General features: G+C 38.7%; 1 protein-coding gene across 6 annotated transcripts in view; it reads left to right on the plus strand.

Moving 5' to 3' along the window:
• The window catches only part of LOC124546021 (TBC1 domain family member 4), an 891,805-nt gene that overhangs the window by 837,852 nt on the left and 32,264 nt on the right, over window positions 1-21,689 (plus strand). For all 6 annotated transcript variants that reach the window (XM_047124990.1, XM_047124992.1, XM_047124991.1 and 3 more), the window contains 6 exons: window positions 8,104-8,523; window positions 10,179-10,336; window positions 10,550-10,625; window positions 17,722-17,844; window positions 18,002-18,116; window positions 18,602-18,718. In XM_047124990.1, the coding sequence (XP_046980946.1) occupies window positions 8,104-8,523; window positions 10,179-10,336; window positions 10,550-10,625; window positions 17,722-17,844; window positions 18,002-18,116; window positions 18,602-18,718 (1,009 nt within the window). The remainder of the gene's footprint in view (window positions 1-8,103; window positions 8,524-10,178; window positions 10,337-10,549; window positions 10,626-17,721; window positions 17,845-18,001; window positions 18,117-18,601; window positions 18,719-21,689) is intronic.

Consider the following 21,689-nt stretch of genomic DNA (forward strand, 5'->3'; position numbering starts at 1 on the left):
CTCCCTACACCATGGTGCCAGGTGTAATACACTGTGTGTCTTAAAAACATTAGAAGAATGGAACCTCTCCCCAAGCTGCCCACCATACTCACTGAGAATGGCCATCCAGGATAGTACAGAACTGTTTTCTAAAAGCTCTTTGTTAAATGTATGTCTTGAGTTATTCCTCATCTGCAGAGGTTGTCCTTGATTAGAGCTACAGAATATAATGGATGGACAAATTAATGAGTGAGTGAATGAAAGAGCGGTGTTAGTATTAATCATACCAAAAACATTGTAATAAAAGTTATATTGATTTTACATTGGTTGTAAGAATCCCTGCAAGGTGCTACGTAGTGGAGTGTAAGAAACAGGCAGCATAGTTATTTAATTCATTCTTAGTCCCATAGTGACCCTATGACTTACCAGAAGACAGATTCAGAAAAGAGAAATGTACCTACAATTACAACAGAAACACACTTTTGTTGTTATTTACAGGAATGCACCCTTCAAACATCTGATGCTATATATAAGCGCTGGTAGATAGGCACAATAAAAAAAACACACAAACACACACACAAAATCTCAAGCCCCCGCAACCCATGGCCGCCTCGTCAGGAAAGAGGGAAAGATGAAAGGATGTGGGGTTTAAGGGAGAGGGTAAGGAGTCATTCCAATCCCGGGAGCGGAAAGACTTACCTTAGGGGGAAAAAAAAGGACAGGTATACACTCGCACACATCCTTTCATCTTTCCCTCTCCTTCCCTCTTTCCTGTTGAGGCGGCCATGGGTTGCGGGGGCTTGAGATTTTGTATGTGTGTGTGTGTGTGTTTTTATTGTGCCTATCTACCAGCACTTGCCCGTTTGGTAAGTCATGGAATCTTTGTTTTTAATATATTTTTCCCATGTGGAATGTTTCTATTTTATTTATATCATTAATTTGAACCCAACAATTACGTTTGTTATTGTCACTGTTGCATTTCGAAATCTTTTCTGTCATCTTACTCTCTCTTTTTGTTTGTACAAGTAGTTTCACTTTGTATTCATCTTCCCTTTTTCCGTAATCTACCATACATTTTATCCTGCCTAAATATATTCAATAATACGTAATTTACTTTCAAACAATAACCTAAAAATTTTTAACGCTTTCAACATTACCGCTGCTATAAAATCCACTGTTCCCAGTTTACAAACATTTCGTGTAAACTCGTGAATACTATTGCACAGCTTCAGTTCCTTCCACCCATTAAACAACCATTTCAGCTATTTCCAACAACTTTAGTTTTATTTCCATTCCCGTTTTTTCCCACATAACCGATCATTTTTTAGCAGCTTCCCACAGGTTTTTAGGGATATGTGTGTGTGTGCGAGTGTATACCTGTCCTTTTTTCCCCCTAAGGTAAGTCTTTCCGCTCCCGGGATTGGAATGACTCCTTACCCTCTCCCTTAAAACCCACATCATTTCATCTTTCCCTCTCCTTCCCTCTTTCCTGGCAAGGCGGCCGTGGGTTGCGGGGGCTTGATATTTTGTGTGTGTGTGTTTGTGTGTTTTTTTATTGTGCATATCTACCAGCGCTTTCCCGTTTGGTAAGTCATGGAATCTTTTTTTTTAATATATTTTTCCCATGTGGAATGTTTCTTTCTATTTTATTAGCTTATCAATATAATGGAATATATGTCTGCTTGTGTCTGTATGTGTGGATGGATATGTGCGTGTGTGCGAGTGTATACCTGTCCTTTTTTCCCCCTAAGGTAAGTCTTTCTGCTCCCGGGATTGGAATGACTCCTTACCCTCTCCCTTAAAACCCACTTCCTTTCGTCTTCCCCTCTCCTTCCCTCTTTCCTGATGAGGCAACAGTTTGTTGCGAAAGCTTGAATTTTGTGTGTGTGTTTGTGTTTGTTTGTGTGTCTATCGACCTGCCAGCGCTTTTGTTCGGTAAGTCACCTCATCTTTGTTTTTATATATATTTTATTAGCTTCCTAGATATAGGTGGTACTGGGGAAATGAAATACCCAGGGCGGGCCAAAAACCAATAAACTCAGTGGTGTCTGTTCAGCATCTGGCGGCCAGTGGCCAGCGTCTGTTCCTCTAGTTCAGGCGGCTGCACAAAATCTTCTCGAACTCAAACATTGAGTCGTATACCTGTGGTCTCAACAGAGATCACCACAAAAACTAAAATTCAACTTGAACGCATGATGGAAAAGACGACCAAAGAGTCACTACCCCAAGCACCAGTCGATAGACTGGATTCACCTGATCATCGGATTCTGGGGGATCAGGGACACCATGCGGAGAAGAATTTGAGCTTCTCAAAAACTCCTCACACTCTCAAAGCGAAACGTAAAAATTGTTTTGGTACAATTAATGTGAACACCCTCACTAAAACAGGCAAATTAAAGCAACTTACCAACGCAATTGGAAAATGTAACCTGAAAATCACTGCACTGCAAGAGACAAGATTCACAAATGAAGGACACTTTAACACAGAGAATTACAGGATCTACAAGGGCAAACCTGCCATAAAAGTAAGAGACAAACTACCACTTTTCGGAACAGGATTCGCCGTACACACTTCCGTACTCGACTCAGTTATTGACTTCACGTCTCCCAATGAAAGAGTCTCCCTGTTATCAGTAAAATCAGCTAATAAAGCACACACTCTGATCAATGTGCACGCCCCCACAAATCACCACAATAAAATCTACCCTGAAACAGTGGACAATTTCTGGGAAACACTAGAAGAAACAACAAATAAAGTACCTAGGCACCATGTGAAAATCTTAGTAGGCGATTTTAACGCACAATTAGGAAAGGAAAAAAGAATTCAGAGATACCACTGGACCCCACACCAAACACAAACGTACCAACAAGAATGGTGAAAAACTAATCGACTTCTGCAGAAACTTTGAACTTAAAATAATGAGTACCCAGTTTCAAAAACCTGCACATAAATTAACCACATGGAGATCACCCAGTCTTAGACAGGGTGAATACCAAATAGACCATGTCGCAATATCCAAAGAAAACATAAAAGAAATTCAAAACATCAGAACCCGCAAAGGTGTCTTTGAATCAGATCATCATCTTCTCCAAATAAAAACAAAATTTCAACCCAACAGAATGCTAAAAAGGCCACCCAAAAGTACCAAACCAGATCCAGAATATCTGCAACTCAACAAAGAAAAAAATCATCAAGCAAATTAATCAGGAAAAATCAACAGACTGGAAGAAACTAACAGAGAAAATTCAGGAAGCCCTCAAATTAGGACAACCCCCTCGCAACAGGAAACATCGCTGGTGGAATGCAACCTGTGATGAGGCAGTCGACAACCGAATAACTGCATGGAAAAAATTTAGCAGTCACAAAACTGAAGAAAACTGAGAGAACTTTCTTAAAACTCAAAAACAGACCTCAAAAATAATTAGAAAAGAAAAACGGGGATATGACAACAACAGACTCTTTGAAATCCAGCAGGATTTCATCAAAAATAATACAAGAAATTTTTATAAGACTTTCAGAGAAAACTTACAGGGATACCAAGCACCTAGCTTGTGCTTCAAGAAACCCGATGGCTCTTTGGAAACCAACACGAAAAATAACTGCAAAATCTTAGCCCAATATTTCAGTTCCCTCCTCAACTGCGAACCACCCCAAGAAAAACTTGTCTTCTCTTCTCCAGTATTCACACACCCAGACTCACATGCCACGGATCTTGAAGAAATTATGGAGATAGTCAAGCAGTTGAAAAATAACAAAGCACCAGGAGAAGATGGGATCATTGCTGAGTTCTGGAAACTAAACGATCCTATACTTATGCAGAAATTACACCATATAATGTCAGACATATGGATAACGGAGCAGATACCAGAGGACTGGAAATGCGCTCTAATTCACCCGCTACACAAAAAGGGCGACAAGACAGACATGAACAATTACAGAGGAATTTCCCTGCTCCCAGTCGCTTACAAAATCCTTTCCAAAGCGCTTTTAAACAGGATAGAATCCCAAGCCGATACACTAATTGGTGAATACCAGGCCGGATTCATGTGCGGAACAGATCTGGTGCTTAAAGACAATATTACAAATGATGAAATGCAGAAACACAGTAGTTACATTCATCGACTTCAGGAAAGCATATGATTCAGTGGACCGTGGAACCCTGTTTAAAATCATGGAAGAATTTGGGATCGACCGAAAGACACGAAAAATCACAGAACAGACACTTACAGGAACAACGGCCAAAGTGAAATTCATGGGCGAAGTATCAGAACCCTTCGAAATCAAATCTGGAGTCCGACAGGGGGGCGGACTATCCCCAATCCTTTTCAATATTGTTCTAGAAAAGATAATCAGGGAATGGGAACCTCACGTAAAGGGTATCCAAATTGGTATCAAGAAAGAGACCGAATTAAAGTCAAGTGCCTTGCTTTCGCTGACGATATTGCAATTATCATCAATAACAGAACAGAAGCGATTCACGCAGTGGAAAAACTACATGAAATTTCACAAAAAACTGGACTACAGATATATTATGAAAAAACTCAATATATGGAAAGGCAGCCAGAAAATAAATCCCCTTTAACAACAAAATATGGTAAAATTGCACAAGTCTGCCATTTTAAATACCTCGGTGAAACTATACAGTCGTCAGGATTAAACCGAATTGCCAATGAACAAAGAATTACCAAGCTCCAGAAGGCCTACAAGCAAACATGGACGCTTTACAACAAGAAGTGCATTTCGACAGACGCAAAATTAAGGCACTATACAACAGTGATTCTTCCAGAAGCAATCTATGCAGCTGAAACAATGGTGATTGATGGTCATTCAAAAATTAAGGGAATAGAAAAGCAGGAAAGAAAAATTCTCAGGAAGATTTACAGTCCAATCAACAAAAATGGCATTTGGATTAAGAGACCACAAAACGAACTCTATAGAAAGATCAACATAGTAAGAGATGAAATCAGAAAGTGCCAAGCCAAATTTTATACACACATCTACAGAATGGAAGACTCCAGAACAGCAAAGAAATTATTCAATATTATAACAAGGAGTAAATGTGGCACAGAATGGCTGAAAGAAGTCCAGAGGGACCTACAGCAGATCAACATAAAAACTCTCGAAGATCGCACCGAGTGCCGGCATAAAATCACAAGTGTAAAGTTTGGGGAAAGAACATCGCGTCAGCCTGGTAAAAAATGGACAGAGGAACGGAAGAAGGAGCATTCTGAGAGGATGAGGTGGTTTTGGGAAGCAAAGAAGAAAAACATCCGAAGATGAAATTATGAATCAAGTTCAATCGCTCTCCTAAAGGGGAACAATCGTTATAATAATAATAATAATAATAATATCTTGAAAAGGGATTATAAGATGAATACTGACAAAAGTAAAATAGGAGTGATGCAGTGTAGCCAAAATAAATCAGGCGATAGTAAGGGGAATTAGATTAGGAAATGAGACTAAAAGTAGTAAATGAGTCTTGCTATGTGGGAAGCAAAATAACTGGTGATGACCAAAGTGAAGAGGATAGAAAATGTTTAATGACAATAGCAGGAAATTCATTTTTGAAGAAGAGAAACAGGTGGACGGACAGTTTGTGTAGATAACACAGGCTCATTGCCTAATCAATGTAGTGTATTAGAAGAAATTTGTTAATATTAACTATGCATTTAAATATTAACAAGTATTTTCTGAAAGTATCTGAAGTCTGGCCTTATATGCAAGTGAAATGTTGACAGTAAGCAATACAGACAAGAGGAGAAAAGAAATATTTGAAATGTGGTGCTAAATAAGAATTCTGATGGCTAGATGGGCATATATACGATAACTAATGAGGAAGTATGGGTACTGAATCAAATTGGGGAAAAAGAGCTTTGTGGCACAACTTGACACATCCTGAGGTATCAAGAGAGACTTAGTTGGGTAATGGAATGAGGTGTGGGATTCAACAATTGTAGAAGAAAAATGAAGTTTGAGAGAGAGAGAGAGAGAGAGAGAGAGAGAGAGATGCTGAATGAAACGTGTTTGGCTGTCAAGAGAGCAATGCAGGATGCCTTCAATGACTACCGTAGCAGAATATTGTCAGATGAGCTTTCACAACACCTGAAGAAATTCTGGTCATATGTAAAGGTTGTTGGTGGCACAAAAGTTAGTGTCCAGTCCCTAGTGAATGAGACAGGGACTGAAATTGAAGGTACCAAAGTAAAAGCTGAAATTCTTAAATCTATTTGCAGATGTTTCTTTACAAAGGAAAACCCAGGAGAATTGCCCCAATTTACTCCTTGTACCACTGAAAAGATGAATGAAATAAGTTTGTGTCAGTGGTGTTGAGAAACAGCTAAATCATTAAAACTGAATAAAGTTCTAGGGTCTGATGGAATCCCTGTCAGATTCTGTACTGAATTTGTGGCCGAGTTAGCCCAGCTTCCGACTATAACCCATTATAGATCCCTCAAACAAAAAAAACATGGCCAGTTCTTGGAAAAAACCACAGGTCACACCAATCTACAAGAAGGGTAGTAGAAATGACCCAGAAAACTACCATCCTATATGCTTGACATCAGTTTGTTGTAGAATCTTAGAATATATTCCGAGCTCAAACATCATGAGGTATCTTGAACAGAATGACCTCCTCAGTGTCATCCAGCATGCATTCCAAAAACCTCGATCTTGTGAAACCCAGCTCGTACTATTCTCACATGGCATACTGATAGCTTTGGATCGAGGCAGTTGGGTAGATGGAGTATTTCTTGATTTCCAAAAAGTGTTTGACTCAGTACCACACCTATGCTTATTGTCAAATTTTCGATCATGTGGGGTATCAAGTAAGCTTTGTGACTGGATTGAGGACTTTTTGGAAGGGAGGACGCAGCATGTTATCTTGGATAGAGAGTTATTGTCAGATGTAGAAGTAACTTTGGGTGTACCCCAGAGAAGTATATTGGACCCTTGCTGTTCATGTTGTATACTTATGTCCTTGCAGACAATATTAATAGTAACATCTGGCTTTTTGCAGATCATGCAGTTATCTATAATGAAGTACTATCTGAAGGAAGCTGCATAAATGTTCAGTCAGACTGTGATAAGATTTCAAAGTGTTACAAAGATTGGCAACTTGCTTTAAATGTTAAGAAATGTAAAATTGTGCGCTTAACAAAATGAAAAACTGTAGTATCCTGTGACTATAATATCAGTGAGTCACTTTTGGAATCTGCCAACTCATACAAATACCTGGGTGTAACAGTTTGTAAGGATATGAAATGGAATGATCACATAGACTCAATTGTGGGTAAAGCAGGTGTTATACTTCAGTTTATCTGTAGAACACTGAGGGAGTGCAGTCAGTCTGCAAAGGAGATTGCTTACAAATAACTCGTGCCACCCATCCTAGAATTAGAATATTGCTCAGGTATGTGAGATACATACCAAATAGGATGAACGGGGGACATTGAATGTACAAGAGAAAGGCAGCACGAGTGGTCACAGATTTGTTTAACCATTGGAATAGTGTCAAAGATATACTGAGGAAACTGAACTGGAAGGCTCTTGGAGATAGTTTACATCTATCTTAAGAAAGTCTATTAACAAAATTTCGAGAACTGGCTTTAAATGATGGCTCTAGGAATATATTACACTCCCCTATGTATCCCTCACATAGGGATCATGAGGATAAGATTAGAATAATTACTGCATACACAGAGGCATTCAAACAGTTATTCTTCCTGTGTTCCATATGTGAATGGAACAGGAAGAACCCCTGATAACTGGTACAATAGAACATAGCCTCTTCCATGTATCTCATGGTCGTCTGCAGGGTATGGAGGTAGATGTACATATCTGAGGTAAGAAATTTGCACAGCATGGAGAGATACATCAAACCAGTCTTTGGACGGAAGAGCAGAACAAAAAATCTCTTCTAAATCCCCCTCCCCATCCCAAGTTTCAGCTTTTGATTGTTAGTTAACTCATTAGTTCTGTGGCAGATCATTAATGCATGTTAAAAACACTGTAGTTTCATTACCATATAGAATAATTATTGGAAAACATCCTGTTATAGTGTTACTAAAATCTTCAGGAAAATTGTTTTTTTTACTTAGGTGATGCCCTTATTTTATGCTTTGCAGGTCTTCTATATCGGAAAAATCAAAGTGACACACAAGAGGGTTCCTGATACATTTATTGATGATGCACTTCAGAAGTTCAGAGCACATGAAGCCGAAAAAGAAAGACTAAAGGCACAGAAAACTTCTGGGAACAATATTAACAATTCATGTGGCAGCAACAGTAACAATAAGACTGAGAGTAGCAGTACTCTAAACAATGTCAATGCAAATAATAATATGTGCAGTAATAGTATTGCGGACAGCACCACAATAAGTAACAATGGCAATTGTGTTGCTACCTGTGATGGAAGTGCAGTTACTGTAGCAAACAGTAATTCAAATCCGTCTGTGAAAACATGTAAAAACAACAACGTGATTGAACAGAATGAATGTAATCCAGAGGCGATTAAAAGAAATGTGCAGGAAGAAGCCAATTTCCAGGTAACTCGAGCATATCATAAAAGTTATGTCTTATTTTTGTTACAGAATTGTTTTGTATTATAAATCTGTTGATTACTGTGTTGTCATTGGAAAAAGGGAGCCATGAGTCTTTGGATTTTTTAGCAAATTCGCTATAATTCCTTGAAACTTCAGATCTGCATCTATTATTATAATTTACTTGTATTAGATTCTGCTGTAAACCCCCATTCATTGAATGATGATTAATAATGTTCATTGACTGATGATTAAAATGATCACAATCCAACTAAAATATTAATTTCGGATAAAAGAAGGGGGTTATTAGATTGAAAAATCTACTTTTTTAACCTGTGGAAGAAAAAAAAAGATTACTTTTTTATCATCTCTTGCTTTTTACACATGCAGTTGCAAGCTGAAGGTAGACAGTAAATGTTTTCACCCATAGTACTGTGATTAATATTTATTTTTCTAACAGTATCAATTGTTAAATTTTGTCTTTTATAGTTCATTTCTGGCTCTTTGTCAGAAAATAGAATGAGATGTATTGTTAATTAGGGCAACTAAATGTTCTTTTCCTTGTGTCTTTGTCGTGTATCAGTACAAGGTCATATTGGTTATGAGCAGATATGGCATGGTTAATGTAAGGGGTGGCCATATGCCCTTCCTGTTGCTGTCGTATTAACCCTAGGATGGTATGTGTGTACCTTAACTGTCTGCATATTCTAAGTAGTGTTGTTCAAGTGAAAGTGATGAAAGTTACACCAGCCCAGTATTCATGTAGCGGGATGTGAGAAACCACCTAAAAACCACATTCAGGCTGGCAAATACACTGACCCTTTTCGTTAATCCAGTAGACACATTCGATCCACAGCTGGCTCACCTCGCCATTCTGGAAGCTGTGCTTTAACATGTACGACTATCTGGGTGGGTAATTGGGGCAAATACATCTAAAACAATAAAATGTAATGAGGAATATGAAAGTCATATTTCACAGTTACATTGTGACTGTGGCTCCAAACAAGGTAAAAATAACAAGGAATAATTTACCTCATCTACTGGTGACAAATATGTTGTGATAATTGTAAAATTCAGAATATACCTGAGTTACAGAATCCAGATGTTTCTCATCTTGCGAGGTAGACGAATATTTCATGTTACCAAATGTTTATGGGAATGCAGTAATGTTACACTGTTTACCTATGTACATCTTGATGATTCTCTATTGAACATATTTGATTTTATGTGTTGCATTTTGGGTTACTGCACAGCGCGGAAGTTTATTACGTGTGCATATTTTTGATGTCGGTTGATGCTGAAACTAAGGGCATGTGACAGTGCAGTTAAGGAATACAGTTGCCATAAAGTCTTCAGTCCATTAAAGACTTGTGGTTAATATTATACTCTGCCTTCATTTCTCTACAGATATACTGAATCAAAGTGTTGTTATGAGAAAATCTGCCTCAGTTCTCCTTCAAGCCATCTGCAGACTGATAATGAAGGTGGTCTCTGAGTTTAAAGCTTCAAACTGTTGACCTAAGGTTACGTAGATGCAAGACTATTGCTGAATGTATAATGATTACTGTGGCTAACTAATATGTTTTACATTGTTATATAGTCTTCTGTGAGATAAATACAATGTACTAAACTTTTTATCTGAGAACAAATTCTCTCTTCAGGATAAATCTAGCTCAGCGGAGTCTCTCATAACACGTAGCATGTCTGATGTAAATGCTGCATCAGAAATTGTGTCAAAAAGATGCGATGAAGCTGTTCGTTCAGAGTCTGGATGTGTGACACCATCTTTAGAAAATCCTGTTGCTCCAGTAAAGCAGTTGTGAGTAGTTTAGAAGAATATATTTTAGGTTACATGTTTATGCCTAAATTTATATAGAAAACTGTATTGTGGAGTATTTCTATGTTCCATTTCATATCCATGTGACTGCTTTGCAAGAATTGTGTGACTATTGTATTTTCATATTTTAAAGATTGTGTAAAACATTTAAATGGAACTGATTCCCAAAGTCATAAAAATTCTTCTTTTCATTAGGCCTCCACTGGAACCTATGCGTGCCAGAGCTGCCTCTGCTGGAAGTGCTCGTGATTTTCGGAAGGGTGATAGTGCGGTATGCTGTTTTTTTTTTTATGCAGTTTAAGATAACAGTGCAATGTTTCCAAACCATTTGTCATAATTTGCAGTGCAGAGGGGCCAGACTGCTTTCATTTTGGTCTAAAAACACTAGCTTGTATTAACAGATGAAAATAATGATAAATCAGAAAGCTATGCTAAATGTGATTAAACGTAGCTGGAGTACAGAATACATGATGAACTATTATAAAAACTGAAAAACCCAGTTCCTTACACGGCAACGTGTTTATGTTCAATCTTGGAACAGGTTTGAAACTTGCTAAATGGATATCAGTTAGGTGTAACAGCAGTATAGCAACATATGAAGTTCATGATTATGTGCTCCATGGGAATTACACCACTTCCTTTTTGTAAAGGTGTTCTCAGCACAGCAAGGATCTAGGATGTATAATTGAGACTCCCAAGATCTATCCAAACAAGTTCCATGGTATCCATATTAAATTATTGAGATTTCCACACTTTCATTAACTCACACACAGTATTCAGCTGCTATTCTGTGTGCTGTATTGTTTGCTGTTGAAGATATTCATAGACAATACGAGCCCTATGCAGCCAGGCATTGCCATAATACAAGGTGAAATCCTCATCTTTCATGTTGGCTTATGACTGTGCATAATCATCAGAGACGTTGTCTCTCTGCGCTCCCATTCAATGCATGTCATGAGCCACAGCACAAGCTTCTTTATGTTCTCCTCAAAGAACTCTACTACCAACTTGTTTCCCACTTCAGAGCCTTTTCCTGCAATGTGCCCATTGGTTGAAAATTTAATTCCTGTCATGAATGCTATCAGGGAGGTGAGAAGATGATGATCTGAAGGTGCCAAGTCAGGGGAATATGGGGGGGGAGGGCATTCGGAACATTCCAACCAAATGAGCCCAAGAGCACCTTGGTGGCTAAGGCTGTGGGAGGGTGGGCATTTTCGTGAAGCGGACACACTCCTCTCATCACCATTCACCTCTCGTCATTTTGAATGCTCATTTTGAGTTGTTTAGAGTCTCACAATGTCATTGTGCATTGATGATCTCCCCCTAAGGCAGAAATTTGACCAAAATGATGCATTTTCAGTCCCAAAACAATGAGGCAATGATTTTTTTGCCCAAAATTGTTGTTTTGAATTTTTTGGCAGATGGGGAAAAATGCCACTGTGATGACTGTCTTTTTGTCTCAGGCGAGCAATGAGTCGCCCGAATTTCATCTCCGGTGACAGTAGAGCTCAGAAAATCTTCACCTTCCCATTCAAGTCACTCCGCCCTCCCCAAAAAACAAAACAATACAGCCTGTTATGGCCACAGTACACTTACTTTCTGAACATGCCTCATATTTGTATCCATCCAGAAATGTTATCCCAAACACAGAAAGTCTCTTGTTGTAAGGAAGCACTTTAATGAATGACATCAGATCCCATCTTTTGGTTAATTTAAAAGATGTCCGTTATTATTTTAAACGGTCAGTGCTAGACTTCCTCGCGCAGAGAGAGTTTTATGCGTTGATCAGCAATGTGATGTATATGTTGGTTGGTCCACTGCAAACGTTTCTTCCCAAGACTACTGTCTAGATGTACATTTGTTTCTGGCTCTCTCTCATAAACAACTCCTTTGTGAAACCTTTTACACACTAAACTGTATGATGTTATCCTCCTTGCAACTTCAGCAAGAGCAGGCCAGTGTTGGGATGAGTTTGCAGTGTTGTTCCTTTGAATGTGTAGTACCAGTTGTTGGTCATCCAGCTTAAGTATGAATGTTGAAACCACCTCGTTACTTCCATGTCAGTTTGACCTTCAATCTTGGAATGGCCCTCCAATGTATTTAGTCAGTTAATAATTTGCCTTATTGCCTCCAGGTGAGTTGGCTATCCAAAGCTCCAGCAGCTAAATGCTCTCTGACACAATGTTGCCAGTGTAAATTGACAGCTGTGCAGAACGATTTAAGTTTCATGTCAGTGTCTCTAAGTCTACAGAGTTGTGGCTGTTTCTGTGAATTTTCTCCAATTTATGGAAACCAAAGAGTGTGTAGCAGATTGTCTATCGTGGAAGTTTCAAGATTACCAAAAATAATTTTTAACTAGAAACAGAAAGAAATGATTAAATTCATTATAAACAAGAAGACACACTTGTGATTAGCGTCTTGAATGGATTTATCAATCCATAAGCTGTTCGGAATTCTGAAGTAAGTTGTTATGGGTCAATTAGTATTAACACCCATTGTCTACAAGCAAATAACACACTGCACATCATTTAGGCTTTAGATTGTGAATCAGTAGTTGACACTGTTGTAATAGACTTCACGGTAGCATTTGATGCTATACCTATGTTAAGTAAACTGTAAATTAAAAATTAAGTCTTGAATACGAGCATTTCGTACTGAATGAACCCGAAGAGCCGTAACAGGAAATAGATACTTGGACAAGTATTATGAAGTGTCTGATAGTATATACGGGAACTGTTACCCTTCCTCCTAGGTATTAATGATTTGCCACCATCTTCTGATTACTGTGTGAAGATTTTTATCATATTTAATGATTCATGGAGAATTTTTCTGTAGCTGTGACAAGTTGACATGTGAGTAAGATCCCAACACATTGCACCTATGAGTTCTAGCTATTTATGTGACATTTAAACAAAACAAAACAAAAATCAATTTATGCAATTCCAGGGGAAAAGAAGACTGGTCATACAGAGATTTTACTCCATGTTTGGTTAAAATGTTCCCTACATTGAATCGTGCAAAGATCTGGGCATTACAGTAGTGAGAAACCTGTTTCGGTCTCAATAGGATATTTGAAATTGCCGGGAAATTTGAACTGCCTGAATTATAGTCTTTTTATATTTAATGATAATGTTTTGTTGGGATGACATGAAGAATAAATAAACTCTTCATTATTATATCTTTGATTTAAGTGTGTTGTTTTGATCCATAATTTATGATCATAAGATGAAGTTAGGTTTGATCACAAACTCAGAATTAGAGTTTTACCCCAAAGAACGGATATAGGAAAGCTTTCCTTCATGAAATTACAGTTAATGAGAGGAGTAAATTTTTGTGCTGGTGCCAACTATGATTTATAATTTAAAAATCAAAAAACCTTGTTTTCTCATCCTTTCTTTGTATTGATTAAACAGTGGAAAGTCCAGGTCAGAATATCTACAATATTATCAAAAGGATCCCCCCCATGAACCATGGACCTTGCCGTTGGTGGGGAGGCTTGCGTGCCTCAGCGATACAGATAGCCGTACCGTAGGTGCAACCACAACGGAGGGGTATCTGTTGAGAGGCCAGACAAACGTGTGGTTCCTGAAGAGGGGCAGCAGCCTTTTCAGTAGTTGCAAGGGCAACAGTCTGGATGATTGACTGATCTGGCCTTGTAACAATAACCAAAACGGCCTTGCTGTGCTGGTACTGCGAACGGCTGAAAGCAAGGGGAAACTACAGCCGTAATTTTTCCCGAGGGCATGCAGCTTTACTGTATGATTACATGATGATGGCGTCCTCTTGGGTAAAATATTCCGGAGGTAAAATAGTCCCCCATTCGGATCTCCGGGCGGGGACTACTCAAGAGGATGTCGTTATCAGGAGAAAGAAAACTGGCGTTCTACGGATCGGAGCGTGGAATGTCAGATCCCTTAATCGGGCAGGTAGGTTAGAAAATTTAAAAAGGGAAATGGATAGGTTGAAGTTAGATATAGTGGGAATTAGTGAAGTTCGGTGGCAGGAGGAACAAGACTTCTGGTCAGGTGACTACAGGGTTATAAACACAAAATCAAATAGGGGTAATGCAGGAGTAGGTTTAATAATGAATAGGAAAATAGGAATGCGGGTAAGCTACTACAAACAGCATAGTGAACGCATTATTGTGGCCAAGATAGATACGAAGCCCACGCCTACTACAGTAGTACAAGTTTATATGCCAACTAGCTCTGCAGATGACGAAGAAATTGAAGAAATGTATGATGAAATAAAAGAAATTATTCAGATTGTGAAGGGAGACGAGAATTTAATAGTCATGGGTGACTGGAATTCGAGTGTAGGAAAAGGGAGAGAAGGAAACATAGTAGGTGAATATGGATTGGGGGACAGAAATGAAAGAGGAAGCCGCCTGGTCGAATTTTGCACAGAGCACAACATAATCATAACTAACACTTGGTTTAAGAATCATGAAAGAAGGTTGTATACATGGAAGAACCCTAGCGATACTAAAAGGTATCAGATAGATTATATAATGGTAAGACAGAGATTTAGGAACCAGGTTTTAAATTGTAAGACATTTCCAGGGGCAGATGTGGACTCTGACCACAATCTATTGGTTATGACCTGTAGATTAAAACTGAAGAAATTGCAAAAAGGTGGGAATTTAAGGAGATGGGACCTGGATAAACTAAAAGAACCAGAGGTTGTACAGAGATTCAGGGAGAGCATAAGGGAGCAATTGACAGGAATGGGGGAAATAAATACAGTAGAAGAAGAATGGGTAGCTTTGAGGGATGAAGTAGTGAAGGCAGCAGAGGATCAAGTAGGTAAAAAGACGAGGGCTAGTAGAAATCCTTGGGTAACAGAAGAAATATTGAATTTAATTGATGAAAGGAGAAAATATAAAAATGCAGTAAGTGAAACAGGCAAAAAGGAATACAAACGTCTCAAAAATGAGATCGACAGGAAGTGCAAAATGGCTAAGCAGGGATGGCTAGAGGACAAATGTAAGGATGTAGAGGCCTATCTCACTAGGGGTAAGATAGATACCGCCTACAGGAAAATTAAAGAGACCTTTGGAGATAAGAGAACGACTTGTATGAATATCAAGACCTCAGATGGAAACCCAGTTCTAAGCAAAGAAGGGAAAGCAGAAAGGTGGAAGGAGTATATAGAGGGTCTATACAAGGGCGATGTACTTGAGGACAATATTATGGAAATGGAAGAGGATGTAGATGAAGATGAAATGGGAGATATGATACTGCGTGAAGAGTTTGACAGAGCACTGAAAGACCTGAGTCGAAACAAGGCCCCCGGAGTAGACAATATTCCATTGGAACTACTGACGGCCGTGGGAGAGCCAGTCCTGACAAAACTCTACCATCTGGTGAGCAAGATGTATGAAACAGGCGAAATACCCTCAGACTTCAAGAAGAATATAATAATTCCAATCCCAAAGAAAGCAGGTGTTGACAGATGTGAAAATTACCGAACTATCAGCTTAATAAGTCACAGCTGCAAAATACTAACACGAATTCTTTACAGACGAATGGAAAAACTAGTAGAAGCCAACCTCGGGGAAGATCAGTTTGGATTCCGTAGAAACACTGGAACACGTGAGGCAATACTGACCTTACGACTTATCTTAGAAGAAAGATTAAGGAAAGGCAAACCTACGTTTCTAGCATTTGTAGACTTAGAGAAAGCTTTTGACAATGTTGACTGGAATACTCTCTTTCAAATTCTAAAGGTGGCAGGGGTAAAATACAGGGAGCGAAAGGCTATTTACAATTTGTACAGAAACCAGATGGCAGTTATAAGAGTCGAGGGACATGAAAGGGAAGCAGTGGTTGGGAAGGGAGTAAGACAGGGTTGTAGCCTCTCCCCGATGTTGTTCAATCTGTATATTGAGCAAGCAGTAAAGGAAACAAAAGAAAAATTCGGAGTAGGTATTAAAATTCATGGAGAAGAAATAAAAACTTTGAGGTTCGCCGATGACATTGTAATTCTGTCAGAGACAGCAAAGGACTTGGAAGAGCAGTTGAATGGAATGGACAGTGTCTTGAAAGGAGGATATAAGATGAACATCAACAAAAGCAAAACAAGGATAATGGAATGTAGTCTAATTAAGTCGGGTGATGCTGAGGGAATTAGATTAGGAAATGAGGCACTTAAAGTAGTAAAGGAGTTTTGCTATTTGGGGAGCAAAATAACTGATGATGGTCGAAGTAGAGAGGATATAAAATGTAGGCTGGCAATGGCAAGGAAAGCGTTTCTGAAGAAGAGAAATTTGTTAACATCCAGTATAGATTTAAGTGTCAGGAAGTCATTTCTGAAAGTATTCGTATGGAGTGTAGCCATGTATGGAAGTGAAACATGGACGATAAATAGTTTGGACAAGAAGAGAATAGAAGCTTTCGAAATGTGGTGCTACAGAAGAATGCTGAAGATTAGATGGGTAGATCACATAACTAATGAGGAAGTATTGAATAGGATTGGGGAGAAGAGAAGTTTGTGGCACAACTTGACCAGAAGAAGGGATCGGTTGGTAGGACATGTTCTGAGGCATCAAGGGATCACCAATTTAGTATTGGAGGGCAGCGTGGAGGGTAAAAATCGTAGAGGGAGACCAAGAGATGAATACACTAAGCAGATTCAGAAGGATGTAGGTTGCAGTAGGTACTGGGAGATGAAAAAGCTTGCACAGGATAGAGTAGCATGGAGAGCTGCATCAAACCAGTCTCAGGACTGAAGACCACAACAACAACAACATCAAAAGGATAGCTTGCTACTCACCGCAAAGATGACATATTGAGTTGCAGACAGGCACAGCAAAAAAGACTATTACACATTGAGCTTTTGGCCAAAACCTCCTTCAGAAAAGAAAACATACTCACACACATCACAAGCAGGCACTCCTCATGCACACTTGACCGCTATCTCTGGCCGCTGCTGCTTTCGTTCAATGCGAGATTAGTATTGTGGCTGCGTTTGTCGAGGATAGTGGCCGTGTGTGTGTGTGTGTGTGTGTGTGTGTGTGTGTGTGTGTGTGTGTGTCTGAGACATCACCACATTTGTACATTTTGACTGATGTGAAGGTAATCCTATTTTATCCAGAAACATGTGGCATATTTAGCTGAACACAAATAAGTCATTTATATTTGCAGTTGACCCTCAAAACACTTGGTATTCAGTCGAAATGCTAGAGAAGTAAATTTAAAAGCTATCACTACCTTAAAGCTCATAGCGGATTCAAATTTAGGTAGATGGAAGACAGCATTAATAAATTTCGACTTAATTTTTTTATTATTTGTGTACTGTCAGTCCATTTTATCTTGCCATCAGAAAGCAGCTAATAATGTTCATGTACTGTGTATTATTGGTTGTAGGTGTCATCAGATAATCGCACAATGTTGTTCCTGGTTGGTCGTGTTGATCTGAGACTTATCAGTCCTGATCGCAAGCAGACCTTGCTGCACAAGCATTTAAAGGATGTTGCTAGTTGTATACAGGTGAGTACTCCTGAAACAGGACTTACGTCATAAATAAATTTTCTTCCAATGTAAAATACTTTTATAAATTGGCATAGTAAGTATAGCTGCAATTCACAAGCCTTTTTTTGTTTCACTAGACACGTTTCTTACAAATATCACATTCTCTTTTCTACAGGGTATTTCAAATCCAGAGCATTTTGGATTCATTTGTCGTGAGGCAAATGTAGAAGGCTTTATAGCATATGTTTTCAAGTGTGAATCAGCTTCTGTTGCTGATGATGTTGTTGGTGGTAAGAATAATTATAGATCATATTTTGTCAGAATAGTATTTCGGATACTGTAGTCCTCTTCAGATTGTCTGTCAAGGTTTATGTTTCCCTCAGCTTCTATGACTAAAACATTTCTGAGTCCATCTACCATCAGTTTAAGGAAAAACTTTTGCTATGATCTCTGTTTCATTCTTTTGTTTCTTTCATATTTTTTCCTCTTGTAGCTTAGAAGATAATTTTGCAAATGTAGTAATTTTATGACTAAAAGCCATACATGGCACTTGTGTTTTAGTATTTTTAACAGTTCAGTTTTTGTAATTTGCAAAATGTTAGTTATTTGGATAAATCTGTAACATTTCAAAAGCACAAGTAACAAACAATATTGTTCCAGAATTACAGTAATTTTTTTAAATGTCTTGAGTCTTTCCTAAAAATATACAGCCATGAAACAATACTCTAAGAAATATCTAGGAAAACATCTAATGAAGATTTCCAACCTGTTACAGCTATAACACAAGCTTTTGTTGCGACATCTGAAGCTCAGAGGCGAGAAAGGATGCCTGTGTTCTCATGTGATCACTGTCCTATGGTCTGGTATAGTAGGCTGTGTGCTGAAATAGAAGGTGACTTATATGCATATGTCTATTTTTTACGTATTTTGTGGACTTCATGTAAATGTTAAGCAGTAAATGGAATGAATAATGGCACCAGCTCACTGTACAGAGACGACATCATGCAATCAGTAATGGCATAAATAGGAAGCTGAGCATTACAGTTCTGCTATCAAACTCCCAACTGCATGTATTGGTACATGTGCTCTAAAAATCACATTTTCAGAATCTTGGCTACAATGTTAAACTTCTTGTTTGAGTGCCTATCAACCATCCAAATAATACTCTGTATGGTCAACAGTTTTCTTTGCTCGTTTCATCAATTGTATTCCTCCTATGACTTTTCACTACCTAATGGACTTTAAAAGGAAGTAGATAAATTGCAGGTACCGGTTATAAAGTAGGAAAGCAGCACCTTCGAACTAACAGTTTTTACGTTAAAATGTTTTATTTTGTGTTCCCCTAGCACAAATATATATGTACAGTTGACTTAGGAAACTTCATAGTACACTAAAGGTAAACAAAATGGCTATGTAATCAAAAACTGGAAACTAGTTTCAGGAATGTAGGTACTTCACATAGTTGCTACCTGAAATTAATTTGAAATTCATTCATTTAACGCATTGTATCCCACTGTTCAAAAAACATTTGTTTTGAAGAGGTCTGAGGGCATTAGACCTTTTCTGTGCAGGGTTGGGTCATGGCAGTATAGTAAAGTTGCAGGATCAGGCCATTGCCAGCTTAATCAAACATCATTGACAGGCAAAATATTCTATAGACACTCATTTGACTACACTGATAGTGTCTCCGTGGAGGTGGCAGCCATGGCCCCTCACAGTACGTGGCGAGGACGGCGCATAGCTGTGGTGATCTGACACCTAACATGTGGTGACATTAGCACCCAGCAATGCTGACTCCAGTAGCATACGCAGCAGTGTGTGGTCCAGTTAACAGGACATGGCCGCTTGTGGACTGGGTCAGCAGCACGGAAGACTGCCAAGGTTACTTGCAGGGGAAGTCAGCCCTCAGTGGGGGAACTTGGCCTAGAAATTGACATGTGGCACCTAGGTGCCTACATCAGCATGGAAGGGGGGCTGCTGTACTGCCTGGGTCTTGTTACACTGCTAGAGTGGGCCAAGAGGCAGCTTGGCAGTCAAGAAGTACCAAGCCCAAGGGGGATGGATTGCCTAAATTTGTAGAGACCGTGCTCAGTCATCCGCCACGGCATCTCTCATCCCTGTAGGTGCTGCAAGACTGCTGATCCCTGGCTCAAATTATTGATTATTTATACCCATTCCCTGCTCACTTATGCCGACAGGCTGTGTCCATCCACAATTGGTACGACAAATTGGTGGACAGGGTAGGGATGGCAGTTATCACTGAAACGACTGGTTTTCAGTTATATCGCTTTTTGTCAGTGCCAGTTTAATCTGAGTGTTAAAACTGCCCAAAGTAACAAGTTTTGTAAATAACTGATTTTTGGTGTTTATTCCTATTATTTCCTGTAATAAATGTGGAAAGTAAACAAAGATGGAAAAATTCAGATTCCTCAGTTTCAAAATACGTTAGAATCAAAATACTGAATCAACTAGGCATATAAAAGAAAACTTAGTCCACCCACCATTTGCTGCTTTTCACTAAAAGTGAAGTGGTTGAATAATACAAAAATCACCAGTATTCTCCTGTTGATTCTAATTTACTCTGGTCAGAAATCATATTGTAATTGAGGATCATACCACTATTTGGGCATTAAGAATAATCAGTGCTAAAGGTTGAAAACAGAGTTTGAAGAGCTCTATTCTTTATGTTAATTTATTATTTTCAAGGGCTGCAAGTAGATACAGTCATGTTACATAAAGACATTTTTTATTGTAAACTATGAATGAATTGTTAAGTTATAAGTTTTCTCCTTATTATATGGTGTTGCAAGTTTGTTGTAGTTCCTCCCATTCTTAATCTTTTAAAGGAAATGGACCACTGTACTTCATTTGTACCACACACAGTAAAATACTTCCAGAGTAAGGATGGTGCTATATTGTAATACAATTAATGCCTCGCAATGACAGCATGAAACTACCATGGAGATCAGACAGGGGAAGTCTCCCACACTATGTGTATGTGTGTACAATAGACCATGCCACATGGTAACAGGTCCATTATTGTCTTAGCAGTGTTGTACCAATTCTTAGGCCATGTGTCCGTGTTTATTTCTTCTGGCATTGTTATTAAAATTGCAATGATTGCTTTTCCCATGTTCTATAATAACATAATATTTAAAAGCAAAGGAAATTTTACAAAAAAAATGACTCATTTTTTAAAATGGTTTATTTAGAAACCAAAAATTTTACCACTGCTGGTATGGCTAAATGATATTTGGTTTTATTATCCTGTTATTAGTAAACAATAAAAAGCACTTGTTGTAACTGAGGCCAAACAAATACTGAAAAATACCGGTTATTCATAACTAAAATACCAATACTGGTTTTAACTGCTGGATTTTCCTCATCCCTAGGCCTGTGAGTGTGGAAACAGCTTGCCTCAATCTTCAAGAGTTCCATTTTACCACCAAGGTTGCAGTATTGCATTGCTTGGCCCAGTCCACCTCCTGCTGCCTAAGCAGCCCTAATATCTAGGCATAATGTTGCACAACGGCATGATGTGGAAGAAGCATATAGGGTCAGTTTTAGCGAAAGTGGATGGTCGACAACAGTTTATTAGGGGAGTTCTCCTGTAAAGGAGACCATGTACAGATCAATTGGAAGACACTGATGCAGTTAAGAGGCATACTGCTAGATTTGTTATTGGTCAGTTCCATCAGTTTGAGTGTGTTACAGAATTCTATACAAGTTTAGATTAGAGTCCTTGGAGCGAAGATGATGATCTTTCTGTAACGCACTTCACAGAAATTTGGAGATCAAGATTTCTGACAGACTGCAGAATGAATCTGCTGCCTCAGAGTTCATATAAGGCCAAAAAGACAAAA

Source organism: Schistocerca americana, chromosome 8 (assembly GCF_021461395.2).
Source record: "Schistocerca americana isolate TAMUIC-IGC-003095 chromosome 8, iqSchAmer2.1, whole genome shotgun sequence".
Taxonomy (NCBI): domain Eukaryota; kingdom Metazoa; phylum Arthropoda; class Insecta; order Orthoptera; family Acrididae; genus Schistocerca; species Schistocerca americana.